Here is a 13,644-nt window from a genome sequence, read left to right on the forward strand (position 1 = left end):
GAAATAAAATTGGTATATATTAGTCAGTCTTTTTAAATCAATAGGAATCTGACATCATTAAATAAAACACTGCTTAGATTATTAAATTTTTTCTCAGTTACATTTTGAAGGGAAGTATTCTTGCACCTTAATTTAATTAATACGCACACATATACACACATTTCCTTTTTCAGTCAGATTGTGTGCTCACTAAGAAAAATTAACACTGAACTAATCTTAAAGTACAAAATTAACTCAGTACTAATAAATGAGACATAAACATAGAAAAATCCAATTATTTTACTTAATTTAAACATAATACTTTGCTTCTATAGATCTGAATGAAAAGAATTTGGGAATGCAATCTATCTTACCAAGAGAAGAAAAAAATTTAGTGGGTCTCATACCATTATCAAGAGTCTGATTCAAAGCAGTTTCAAATATATTCTTCTGATCCAACCTGGATAACTCACTGTCTTTAAAATAAAATATTGAAAAATTTTTAATAAGAATGTTTCACCTTCCATAAAAACAAACAAACAAACAAACAACAGAAAATGCTATAAAGCAGCACACTTGCTGGGATATGTGTTGTTGATTTTGGTCTCCCTATTAATTCTTATAGGAGTTGTTAATCCTGATTGCAACAAATGAATGAAAAGATGAGACAGATGGATTTATTGGCTTATAGGAAATGATGAAAAGAAATGGACCAACGTTAGTGTCTGAGCTTATATTTGAAATAGATGCATAAAGACTTCACTAATGTTAAAATAACATTGTTCTATAAACAATACAATATATATTATATAATATAAAAATAAAGTGTTAGGTATGTACTCAATCACCATAATAATGATTTTGATTTAGGAATCTGTAATCTACTAATTATTTTAATAATGTTTAAAATTTGTTGAACATTTTAACTTAATATTAATAAAGGACAAAATATGAAACACTGTCAAAGCAAAAAAAGACCACTTTCTTTTGATGTTTGTCTATCATAAAATAAGGCATGAATTGTAATTTTGTTGTTCTGATTAATGTCTGCAAGAGGATAAACACATGGTGATATAACATTATTCTTTATTTTAATGACCTTTTCAAAAACCGAATTACATGATTACCTCAAACCATGGCCTTTGTGGTACACCTTCAGTGAGCCGACAATGTTAGTGGTTGCTTTGTGAGTAGGTCCAATGTTATGCGCTTGGGTTAAAAATATTTCTTTCTTCACACATTATTTTTAAGCCTTTGCACCATCCACATTAATTTACAGGAAATGTGATACACATATCTTTAAGAATGTCCTAATTTCTTATCATATTGTCCAATTGAATGGATTGAAGTACTTCAGTGTTTCCAAATTCGGCCAACAGAGAATAGTTGGTTGACAAGTAAATAAGTCTTGCTGGGAAAATGTTGCTCAAGTGATAAAACGGTTTAGCCAACAGGTGAATCAAAAAATTAAATATTAACTAAGGAAGGTAACCATTTCTAAAGTCATATCTAACAGAAGATTCAAGTATATATAAGATTGAAGATCTCTCAGTTAAGTCCACAAGCAAAGGACGGTTTCTTGGAACTTCCAAAAATTTTAAATCATGAAACATCTATTACTGCTACTATTATGTGTTTTTATAGTCCAGTCCCAAGATGTCAGTGACTATGAAAATGAGGTGACTTTTTAAAAATTATTATTATGTTGTTACTAATATTATTAATAAAAATATAACAATCATAATCACATGTGAATATTTATTTTTAATGAAATTAACATTGATTTTAGTTGTGAAGTAGAATTGTTAATCTCAGGGACTCATTTTATTTAAAGAATGTTACATAATATTTCTTATATAAAAATAAAATAATAATATCTTGTTTCTGGTTTATCTCTTTTATTTTCCCAGAATGAAGATGAAACACCTAAGGTAAGATGTGTTTTTCTCACTTATTTTCATGAGTACTACAGTTTTCGTTTAGTCCTAGCAATATGTTATTACAAGTATGAGGACAAAAATCTGAAAATTTTGTAGACTATAAAATAATAGGAGAAAAGTATTTTAAAAGAAAAAAAGCTATAGTAGTTGTCTCTTTGGTGAAGGAGGGTCATAGATAGCTCTTGAAATTACTGACTATTTATGAATGAAAATTTTAAACTAAATCTAAAAGCAGAATAGATCGAGTGCAGTGATAGGAAACGAAATACTGGTTTTTTTCCAAAGGAGAAAATTTAAATCATAGGTAGTATTTATTGTTATTATTGATGGTTATGAAACATGTATCCCAGTTTATTCATTTGAAGGACAGTTTTCCCTCAAGTACTGTTTTGCTGATTTATTCCTATTGGTTTGAAGATATCAAAAATATAGACATGCATTTAGGGAAATGAATATTTAAAGAATTTTAATTTTAGTATCAAATGAATCATGATTAAATTTCTTGTATATAATATAGTGTATCACACTAGACAGAAAAGTACACAATATGTTTAAATGAAGTGATTCACTTTGAATCATTTGTTGAATTTGAAGGGAACCTAAGTGTCTAAATATCAAACTATACGCATAAAAAGATAGTTGTCTGGTTAATTGAGTTAGGTAAGAAAAATGTCAAGCATGTTTTAAGAGTAAATATTTGTAAAGTACTTGGCTAAGCACTTTTACATTCCTGCTCACAAACCAATCCCTTCAGAGACAATTTACTGGTTTAGGCTTCAAAATGGATTTTCTATTTTTAGTTATTTCAATAAGTGGTTTTCATAAACCAAAATACCCATATAATTAAAAAAATAGTTTTTATTTCCTTTTTGCTTGTAAAGCTAGACCATCAATGCTGTCTACTAGCACTCTGAAATAGAAAGAAAATATTTTCCTTCTGTTATAATTTGATTTGTAATAAACCGGTGAACTACGTTTCACAAAATTCTGGTTAGAATAGACCAGCTCTGGCTGAGATCATGTCTTTGAAATGAAACATGTATATTTTACCTAATCTTCACACGTTATTATTTTTATTGCAATCACACATAACATATATTATAGTATAAATTCAGCAGTTAAGCAGGGGAATCAGGTACCAGCCTGCCTGGATTTAAAGCCTAGCACCTTCTCACTAAATGTTGAATATTATTATAACTTAATGAGTAAATGACAATAAAATTCCAAATAGAGTCATTGGATGACTTCTAGGCTCACAAAATAGCTAGACTGCTTAGTTTCTGCTTCAGATCTAGTCATCTGTTAATTTGTAATTAAGCCCAAAAAGATGTAATTGCCGACAAAGACCATATGGTAATACAGTTAATTCAAATCAGCCCTTTTATATTGCACTGCATATTTTTCACTTCATTATCTTAGTGTAATTTTTTTTGTTAACAAATAATTTTAATCACAATGCACATATCTTGAGAATTACTTTAAATATGAAAAAATCATGGTGTTTGATAAAGAAATCATGTAGAAAATTTCATGAAAATGGTTTAGATCAATACTTTTGTTAATAGAAGATATGATTAAGGTTAGGATTAGTAGTGGAAAAACTACTTAAACTATAGTACCTGCTTTGTATGATTGCAATAAAAATAATAACGAGTGCTTACTACATGCCAGGTCCTCTTCTGAGAGTGTCATATGCAATAAATCATTTAATCCTTACAAATCATCTTATGCAGCAGATACTAACTATTATTATCCCTATTTTACAGATAAGGAAACAAGCACAGATAAATTTGCTTGCCTAAGATCTTATGGCTAGTAGGCGGTAGGGTCAAGCCAAGCAGCCTGGCTCCAGAGTGCCTTCCTTATTCCTTTTCAAACATGTTAGAGTCCAAGGTTGTCTTATGACAAATTCTAAGTAAATTTAGCGTTTTAGTAAATCGATATTGTCTTAGGATATTATTATACAGGAGTTAGGCAAATTGATCATCAATTTATAAAAATGAAAGATGGAGAAATAATTAACAATAATTACAGGAATTTAGTAACCAAGTGGCTTGAGAATATTTACTCTTCCTGACAGTATATCAGAAAGAATACATACCAGACACACTATCTTGCGTGTCTCAGTTATAGGTTTCAGGAATCTGAGATTATTATTATTCATAATCTGATGCAGCTTTATTTAGGGCCTCTTTTAAAAAACTACCTGAGGTACAATAGCTTTATGCAGATTTTCTTTCTATCGTTACTAAAGAGACCTAAGCAACCTGTTGATTTACCACCAACGACTAGCCAGTCGATGGACCCTAAGCCAGTCATCAGTTGTGTGATAACCTAAATTATAAAATGAGAGTGTTGGAATAGTTACCTCTCAACTCTTCTATAACACGCTACATTTCATTTCCACCTGGTTCTCTGAAGGCCTCTTTGGACGCCCGCGGTCATCGACCCCTTGACAAGAAGAGAGAAGAGGCTCCCAGCCTGAGACCTGCCCCACCTCCCATCAGTGGAGGAGGCTATCGGGCTCGTCCAGTCAAAGCTGCTGCCAGCATGAAGAAAGTAGAAAGAAAACCCCCTGATGCTGGGGGCTGTCTTCACGCTGACCCAGACCTGGTGGGTGCACTGATGCTCTTGCAGTGGGTCTTCCATGTGTAGAAAGCCTGTCTTCATCATGGCTTCCTATAGCTGCCTTGATCCACGTTGCCATTGTTGTTATTTTTGTTTGTTTATTTTGGAAATAAATACATAAACTTATTGAGCTTTGGTTAAGGGTTCCTTTCTAGTTTCCTTTGGTCTGGGCCCAAGATTACAAATGAGGACATATGGGTATTGCCTTTACTTTTGATTTTTGCCCGCTTCGTTTATTCGGGTGGTGAAATTTTCATAGCCTAATTACATTTATTCTGGATAAGGACTATTTTTCATCTTATTAGGACTATGAAGACTCTAGAATTTCTGGTCTTGTGTAAAGAAAATTGAATGACAAGTTTTTATATCAGCTAATGATATAATTGAATTTTCACTATGTGCTTTTTTCGCAAATACCCATAACCCAAATTCTTCATCTAATGGCTGTTTTTTTTATTTGTTTGCAGGGAGTGTTGTGTCCTACAGGATGTCAGTTGCAAGAAACTTTGGTAAAACAGGAAAGGCCAGTCAGAAACAGTGTGAATGAGTTAAATAATAATGTGGAGTCTGTTTCCCAGACATCTTCTACCACCTTTCAGTATATGACTGTTCTAAAAGACATGTGGAAAAAGAGACAGAAGCAAATAAAAGGTAGATATCCTTATGTTTTCTGTTTGATTCTGTTATATGATCGGGACTGTTGGACTGCCATGATTATGAGGAGATTAACATTTCTGGATTAGCCCAAATAGCATTCATGCTCTTTCAGTATGGTCCTGATTACTCAAAGGTCCTTGCTAAGGCACCTTCACATGCAACTTGTCAGATAAGCACTATTCAACTCTTATTCCCACTTTAGCATCAGCAAGAATGATTTTCTCTGAAAAATTTTGCTGTGAGTCCTTATTTTTAGTTTATAAGAAATTTGTGACTCAGAAGACAATATTCACACAGTAAAAATCGAACATTTATAGATTTAACATTTGAGGTTTTGATTATAAGGGTAATCTATAATATCCTCAGTTGTGTTGCAAATAATAATAGCTAACCTTTGAAACTTGAGATCTGAATTGAGTGAGATTGGTTTAGTGATTAGGAATCAGCTAGTGAGTCTGGCATCTCCGCGAGCAGCCTTCCCAGATTTGGACATTTTTCAAAGGAATCATGACCTCTCTGTTGTAAATTTTAAGGTTCTGCTATACTTATGTGAGATAGATAAATAAATCAACTCTATCCACTCCATAAAATGTTGAACTGAGATGGAAAGTCTAATACTATTTCCTAAATCCTACTCTTTTCCTCACCAAAGAAAAAACAACCTATTATTATTAGACGCAATTTTTAAACTTACACCTAAGGTAAATTACTAGTATAGTAGCTAGACTATATGTTAATTGGTATATGCCATGTACCAAATAATTTCCCCTAAGTACAACTGCATATCATGACTGCCTGATGGTAGCTCAATGTCCATTAGTTTATTCTCAGAAAATCAAAATCACAATGTATGGTTGAATACATTTAGTTTTCTTATTGGGAGAAAATGCTAACTATTCCTACATAATTTCGTTTTTCCAGAAAATGAAAATGTAATAAGTGAGTACACCTCAGAGCTGGAAAAGCACCGATTATACATAGATGAGACAGTGAATAGTAATATCCCGCTTAACCTTCGTGTACTCCGTTCAATCCTGGAAAACCTGAGAAGCAAAATACAGAAGTTAGAATCTGATGTCTCAGCTCAGATGGAATACTGCCGCACCCCATGCACCGTCAGTTGCAACGTTCCTGTGGTGTCTGGCAAAGGTAACTAGTTAAACATATTTCTGAAGGGTTCCAGAAGAAGAACTCACACTCTCTAAAAATTAAGAGAATAGAAAAAGTCCAGTGGATTTCCCTGCTCTGGAAATGACATTACAGCACATTGGGACGATAGCCCTAGTGTGCTGTGTTCTGACGTAGTCTAATGTATTTGCATATTTTTGATGAGCAGGATGTCGTTTAATGATAGTGGTAGCTCCACGTGTGTAATGTACACCTTTGCTTGAATAGATGGCAGAACAAAGAACAGATGCAGGAGTTTCTCCAGCTGGCAGTTTATGGATGTCACAGGACAGGAAAGGTGGAGAAGGGTTTTTCCATCCCCTTGGCTGATAGAACTCAAAACTGAGTTTAATTTTTCAGTAAAAGGAAGATTCAATTTCTATGATATATTCTTAAATGTCTAAAATAAAACATTCTTCAGTAACCTATGTAATCAGTCATTTTATAAAATTGGTGACTAAAGACCAAGTAATAATGTCGTAGTTCTCTGAATATAACATGTTATTTTATGGTTGCAGAATGTGAGGAAATTGTCAGGAATGGAGGTGAAACATCTGAACTGTATCTCATTCAGCCTCACAACTCTATCAAACCATATAGAGTATACTGTGATATGAACACAGAAGGTGGAGGTAAGTATTTGATAGTTGCTGACAAATTATTCTGTAATTATTTTGATACCATTAAATGCCAAGATATAAAACCTAGCTTTAACATAACTAACAATGAGCCATTTGATTTGGAATTCAATTTGATATTTTAAGAGTTATAAAATATCTAAGATTCGCAATTTGGGGGAAGATATAACACTTGTAGTTTTAAAAGATTTTTACAGTTTTTCTCTCATATTTATTTCTTTATTATATCTATTTTGAAGCACTAAATATAGGAGGGCATAAAATAAATTAAGTGGACAAAGAATTCAGATATTCCCCTAAAAGCAACATTATTTGTCAGTGGTTAACATGTGTTGTTTTTATTTCCTTCAAAGGATGGACAGTAATTCAGAATCGTCAAGATGGTAGTGTTGACTTTGGCAGGAAGTGGAATCCATATAAACAAGGATTTGGAAATATTGCAACCAATGAAGATGGGAAAAAATACTGTGGCCTACCAGGTAAAAATTGAGAGTCAAAATAAAATTGTTCTGTTTAAAATATATATTTTTTTCACTTTAGAAAACAGAGTTAGAAGTCTGTTTTTAGGAATTTCAGGAGGTTAAGAAGAGTTTACGAAAAGTGTGAAAGGTAAAGAAAAGAAAAGAAAGGCAGTTTTTAGTTTCTAAAGGTTTTATTATTGGTGAGATTTTATTCTGTTTACCTTTAGGTGAGTACTGGCTTGGAAATGATAAAATTAGCCAGCTTACTAAGATGGGACCCACAGAACTTTTGATTGAAATGGAGGACTGGAAAGGAGATAAGGTGAAGGCACGCTATGGAGGATTCACTATACAGAACGAGGCTGACAAGTACCAAATCTCAGTGAACAAATATAAGGGAACAGCTGGCAACGCCCTCATGGAAGGAGCCTCTCAACTGGTGGGAGAAAACCGAACAATGACCATTCACAATGGCATGTTCTTCAGCACGTACGACAGAGATAATGATGGCTGGTATGTGTCATGTTCTTCCTACCTGCTGTAAAAGCCACCTCGAACATTGCTGCTTAGGATCATTAATGATGATAACTAATGTGGTTGATAAGTCTCACTTCACTTAGCCACTGTACTAAGCTCTTTATGTATCACTCTGAAGCATTTCAACTGTAAGGTTGTCGTTATTACCCTTATTTTACAGATGAAGTTTAGAGAGAGTAAGTAACTTACTCAGTCATACAACTATAACAGATGGAGCTGGAATGAGAGCACTCTGACCTTCTGAGTATGAGTGTTTAGATAAATTTCTGTATCTCTATATTTAACGTGTATATTAAAACCTTCATGTAGTTTTTCAGGGTTTTCTAATACTAAGGAACCCAAAAGCTATCAGTATAAAATAAAAGATATAAGTGAATTTGCCACGTAGGTTCAGTTCTCTCCCTTTCTTGCTATAGGGCAGAGAAAGCCTTTGGTGTATTAGTGTGACTTGACCTATAAAACCAGAGGGAAGGTGTACTGCACACAGCACTGCCCTGTGGGTAATTTGCATGGACTTGACTTGTAGTTCTAATAGCCCTAAATATATTTCCTTTCAGGGTAAATGCAGATCCCGAAAAACAGTGTTCTAAAGAGGATGGTGGCGGATGGTGGTATAATAGATGTCATGCAGCCAATCCAAATGGCAGATACTACTGGGGTGGACAATACAGCTGGGACATGGCAAAACACGGCACAGACGACGGAGTGGTATGGATGAACTGGAAGGGGTCCTGGTATTCGATGAAGAAGATGTCCATGAAGATCAGGCCCTATTTCCCACAGTAATAGTCCCCAAAACATAGATTTTTATTCTTCCATGTGTAACAACATTTTTGTATATTATGTCATTGGAATTTTCTTTCGTATATTATATCAAATTATCAAAAGGTTGTGAGTGTGACTTTCTGAAGAAAGTATTCAGGATAAATGACATTAAAATTATCACACCATTTTCTTTTTTTATTCTTCATTTATATTATTCATCAAGAAGTAACTAAAAGAATAATTGTGGACAATCATTGTTCATAATTTCAATTCCAGTCGATTGTGAAAAGTTTCGCATTAGGAAGAGGAATTTTCTATCCTTATGAAAAACTGTGAGGCAAAATAAAAGCTTATGTTTAAAAGTCCACTTTTAAATATTTATTTATGTAAGATCTGTCACAGAAAACTTTTAAAAAGATTTATTAATTAAACCAGTCTCTGTTGCAATAAACTAATGTTTTCTTTTAAATTTTGTAATCCACATGGTCAGTGAGGTAGGCTTTGAACCTGTAAGAAAAGGGAAACATTCACAAGCTTAACAAGCTAACAAATTGGCACTGAACATTTGAAAATTCAGAATCTCTCTCTGTACTATGGAAAAACCACCACTCTGTCATTTAGCCAGAACTAGGGATCAGAGATCCCAAGAAGAAAGTCAGGATCAAGTCTTCACTTTTTTTTTTCTTCTGGAAATAATGAGGTAGGAAGGAGCAGTTACCTATTGTCCCAGGAAAAGAGGCCTATCGGCCTCAGTTGGGTTTTTGTTTTTTACATAGTTACACCGGAACCCAGGTAGAAGTAGATTTTCTGTTCTTTCTATGTTTCCCCAAGAAATGAGCATATCAACTCAACATTTGTTTTTGGTTTTTTTTTAACCTTATATTCTCTCATCACTTCACTCCAACTGCCCTCCAAGGACCATGACCTTGGTCCTTCTTCCCTTAATGTAGCATCACCGCCACAGATGTTCACGAAAACTTACTGTGCTGAAGCTCATTCTCATAACCTTTGCATCTAAGCAAAGGTGATTTATTCCTGTCATGGAAACATGTCACTCTCTTAATTCCTCATCAAATCCAACTTCAACTTTTATCCGGTTTCCTTGCTGTAAGTTCTGTTCTATCCCTAACCGTACTCTATTACTCTGCCATAACATGTATTGTCCTAAAAATAGAAAATTTTGACCAAGTTACTTTTCTGCTTTATGTTATCTCCTTGTTATTTAAATTTAAGTCCAAATTCCTTATCCGGGAGTGAAAATGATTTGCCGCTTGGTCCCAGCACTCTCTCCTGCCCCTGTTCCCTACACATCTACATTCTTGTCACAGTGAATTTTTCACAATTCCAGGAAAGGTCAGGTCCTTTTGTATGATGCTCCCTTTGTTAACAGTGTTCTTCCCCCAAATCCACTTGGCAAATTGCTCTTCGTTTTCAAGCCTCACCTTAACCTCAATTGATCGTTTTACATACCTTTGTCCTTCACCAATGATGAGCTCTTACTCATCTTTGATTCTAGAATCACCAGCTTCCCAAAAAGGCTGATTTCCATAAATTTATAAATATTGGATGACTAAATTCAATGATTATGAATATATCGTGTATCACATATCCTAAATATCCCTACATATTTAAAAAAATATGTAGAACCCATTTTCCAATAAAGGCACAGACAGAAACTCAATATGCAAAATACTTGAAAGTAGAGCTTTTGCAGCAAGACTAACTGTAGCAAAAGCCCACTGAATTGTGAATGAGAGATGGCAAGATTCCAATCCAAGGGCAGTGTTCCGCAGACCTTCACTCAATGACCTTTACATACTCACAGAGGATGTAACGAATTCCTGGAGCTTAAAATAAAGCCACGAATTAAAAACTACTCTAGTAGATAATCTGAAGGTCAATTCTTAGCTAATATACAAGTAGCAGGAACACAGAGACCATTCCTGGGTGGTATGTAATATTTAGGTCTACAGAAAGGAGTAAGCGTTCTAAGATAGCATTTGGTAATAAATGCTACATATCTGATTTTGCCCTTTTGAGCATCACAATTTTGGAAATAATAAAAAGATAGTGTCCCCCAGTTAGAATATATAAAAGAGTGTCTAAAAAGATGAACTCATGACTTTTATGAAGATAATAAAAAGATTAGTTGAAAATTATTAATCACATGCTGTAGCATGAGAAGTGTAATATATTTTATTATACAGTTAAGACTGAAAGTATGTGACAAACTCTGAAAGATATACAGACTTGGGGCACAAACTTCCAGTTCTCTGCATTTAGGAACCAAGGAAAACAGCTAACCAGCATAGCCAAGGAATATTGCCTTTTAAGCTGAACACAGATTTCCCCACATGAGGCAAAAATGTAGATAATAGTTTTTCTGATGTGTGGAAACAAATTAAAGATGCTACCTACCATTCGTACACAGAGCTGACACTGTGATTTCTGAATTTCATACCTCTATCCACTGAGGCGTGTCACCTCATGCTCCCTGCTTGAGCTTCCATGACGGCTCAGCTCTGCAGCAAGTCACAATGTGTTGGTGCCTCATTATAGCTAAACTTAGCAAATGGAATAATTTGTGTATTTTAACAACATTAATTGTGATTTTAGATAATGAAATTAGTACATATTATTTGTAGACATGTTGGTAAATACAGAAAAAAGTAGAACCATGTATAATTTCAACACTAACAGGGAAACAGTTAATATCTTAGGTTCTGTTTTTCTTGTTATCCTGTACATTTTACTACCTGAATTTATCATATCATGTAATGGAAAATTTTCCATGTACTTAACACTCTACTATAATATTATTTTCTATAATATGCTTTTTAATGAGCATGGACTATTATATCATGTGAATGTACTCTAATTTTTAAGCAAGTCTCTGTCACTTGGCATTTAGATTTTTCCAAACTTTTCTTAATAAAGATAATACTGAAATTAGCATTCTTCTACATTAACTTTTTTGCATGTATATAAAATCTGTATACTATATAATATACATTATTATCTAGTTCCTTCTAGAAAAATTCCTAGAAGAAGAATTTCTGGGAAATAATGGATTTTGGCATTCTAAAGGTTTTTTAAATATATGTGTTGTCAAATTATTCTCCAGAGAGATCGTATCAAGTTATCCTTGGCATACAGAATTACAGGTGTTTGTTATTTTTTAATTTTTTCTCTCCCACTAAAGCTAAATGTTATGATACTGACAATTGCTTAAATTTTCATGTTTAATGACGGTTTGTCTATCTTCTTTTGAGAATTATCTTTCATGTTTTTTACCAATTTTCTATTAGCAAAATCATCTTTTATATGAATTCTTAACTATTCTTTATGTATATAGGATAGCAACCAGAAACACATTACCCTCTGTTTATTCAAATATTTTATTTCTTAAGTGATTAGGCAGGAAGAGTCACATGCTTATGCAAATAGTCTTAACTGGTACCAATATTAACCACTGTACCCTTTCTCTTCTCCCAACCAAGAAGTGACCAGTGGGCGATACGTTTTTTTGTTTTATGTTTTGACTGAATTATATTTTTCCAACAACTTTTTATTCTAAAAAGTTTCAGTCTGACATAAATTACAAGAATTGTTTAATGAATACCTCTATGTCCTTCACCTAGATTCACCATCGTTTGCTACATTTGCTTTATCTCTCAAAAGGGTATACTTTCAATGCAGTTTTGCAACAGCTTATGTAGGCATGCAAACTTGAGGTCACTGATCTAGTGTAGATAGAGTCAAAGGTAGATTTAGCAAATGTTTTCCAGAGTGCTCTGTTGCAATCAACATGTAGCCACCTTCCTCAGGGAGCTGATAAACAGGGAGTTCATTGTTTAATAGCCAGAGGCTTAATTAGATCAAACCTAGCAGATTATCTTAAATTTTCTTGCCTCTGTGGTTTTGAAGTGTTGTTTTTACTCTGTGGAGATGGAAGACATAACATCTAGCTTTTATAAGAATTAATTTGAATCTCTTCCCCAAGTGCAAATTCTTTATCATACTGTTCCCTTCCGTAATGTTTAAGGCCCTTGCCACTCCTACCCCCTATGAATTAAAGATTTTTCTCAATAAATGAGCTTTATAAAGTACTTTGGATTCAATTCAAAATAGGATATGGGTGAATTAATAAGTGCATGAATAAATAAATAAAATATATCTCAAAAATGGTTTCTTGTAAATTTCATTAACTACAAGCAAATTGTATAATATTCATGGCTACCAAAATCTAAATGTTGCTATGTCTCAAGTTGTTTCAGCAAATAGCAAATGTTGTATCACTTTGTTCAAGTATAACAAATATTTAACTTATGATTTTTGCAACCTGCATGTACTTGTATTAATATGATGCCATTTTCTTTCAGGCTTTTATAGACATGATTAGAGATTAGTGAATTTGGCTGGATAGGTCTTATCCGGATTCACTAGCTGCACGCCTTATGTCAGCTAACTAAATTGGACATGTACTTTTTTGGTTATAAGGGGAACTCATGAGTATAATTAGATCAGTAATATCACTGGGAAAATAATTAAAATTAAATGTTATTATATAAAATACTCTCATGTTTATCATGAATGGTAGTGTCATTATCCTAGAACTCATAATAAATGATGCATGGAACTTAGGTGGTTAGCCAGTAAGAACACTGTCGTAAGCTTCATCCCCAGATGTGCTCCTTATTATATTATTTAACCTCCCTACACTACTATTTTCTCATCGGAGAAATTAATTTATAAAATTTTCTCACCTTTATTAAAGGAATGCTAGCAATTGTCAATTAAAAGTATCATTAGAATATTTTCTAGAAATGTAATACTTTATTCTAAAGGGGTTCTAGAAACTGAAGGTAAATA

At 33.4% G+C, this 13,644-nt stretch overlaps 1 protein-coding gene across 1 annotated transcript; it reads left to right on the plus strand.

The window, feature by feature from the left end:
• The first annotated feature begins 1,114 nt into the window (after window positions 1–1,114).
• FGB (fibrinogen beta chain) lies at window positions 1,115–9,137 on the plus strand. Its single transcript, XM_023530771.1, has 9 exons — window positions 1,115–1,126; window positions 1,890–1,910; window positions 4,341–4,532; window positions 5,015–5,198; window positions 6,126–6,353; window positions 6,890–7,003; window positions 7,363–7,488; window positions 7,698–7,983; window positions 8,565–9,137. The coding sequence occupies exons 1-9, from the start codon at window positions 1,115–1,117 to the stop codon at window positions 8,791–8,793; spliced, it is 1,392 nt and encodes a 463-aa protein (XP_023386539.1). The 3' UTR covers window positions 8,794–9,137.
• The last annotated feature ends 4,507 nt before the right edge of the window (window positions 9,138–13,644 follow it).

This window comes from Pteropus vampyrus, unplaced genomic scaffold (assembly GCF_000151845.1).
Source record: "Pteropus vampyrus isolate Shadow unplaced genomic scaffold, Pvam_2.0 Scaffold53, whole genome shotgun sequence".
Lineage (NCBI taxonomy): Eukaryota > Metazoa > Chordata > Mammalia > Chiroptera > Pteropodidae > Pteropus > Pteropus vampyrus.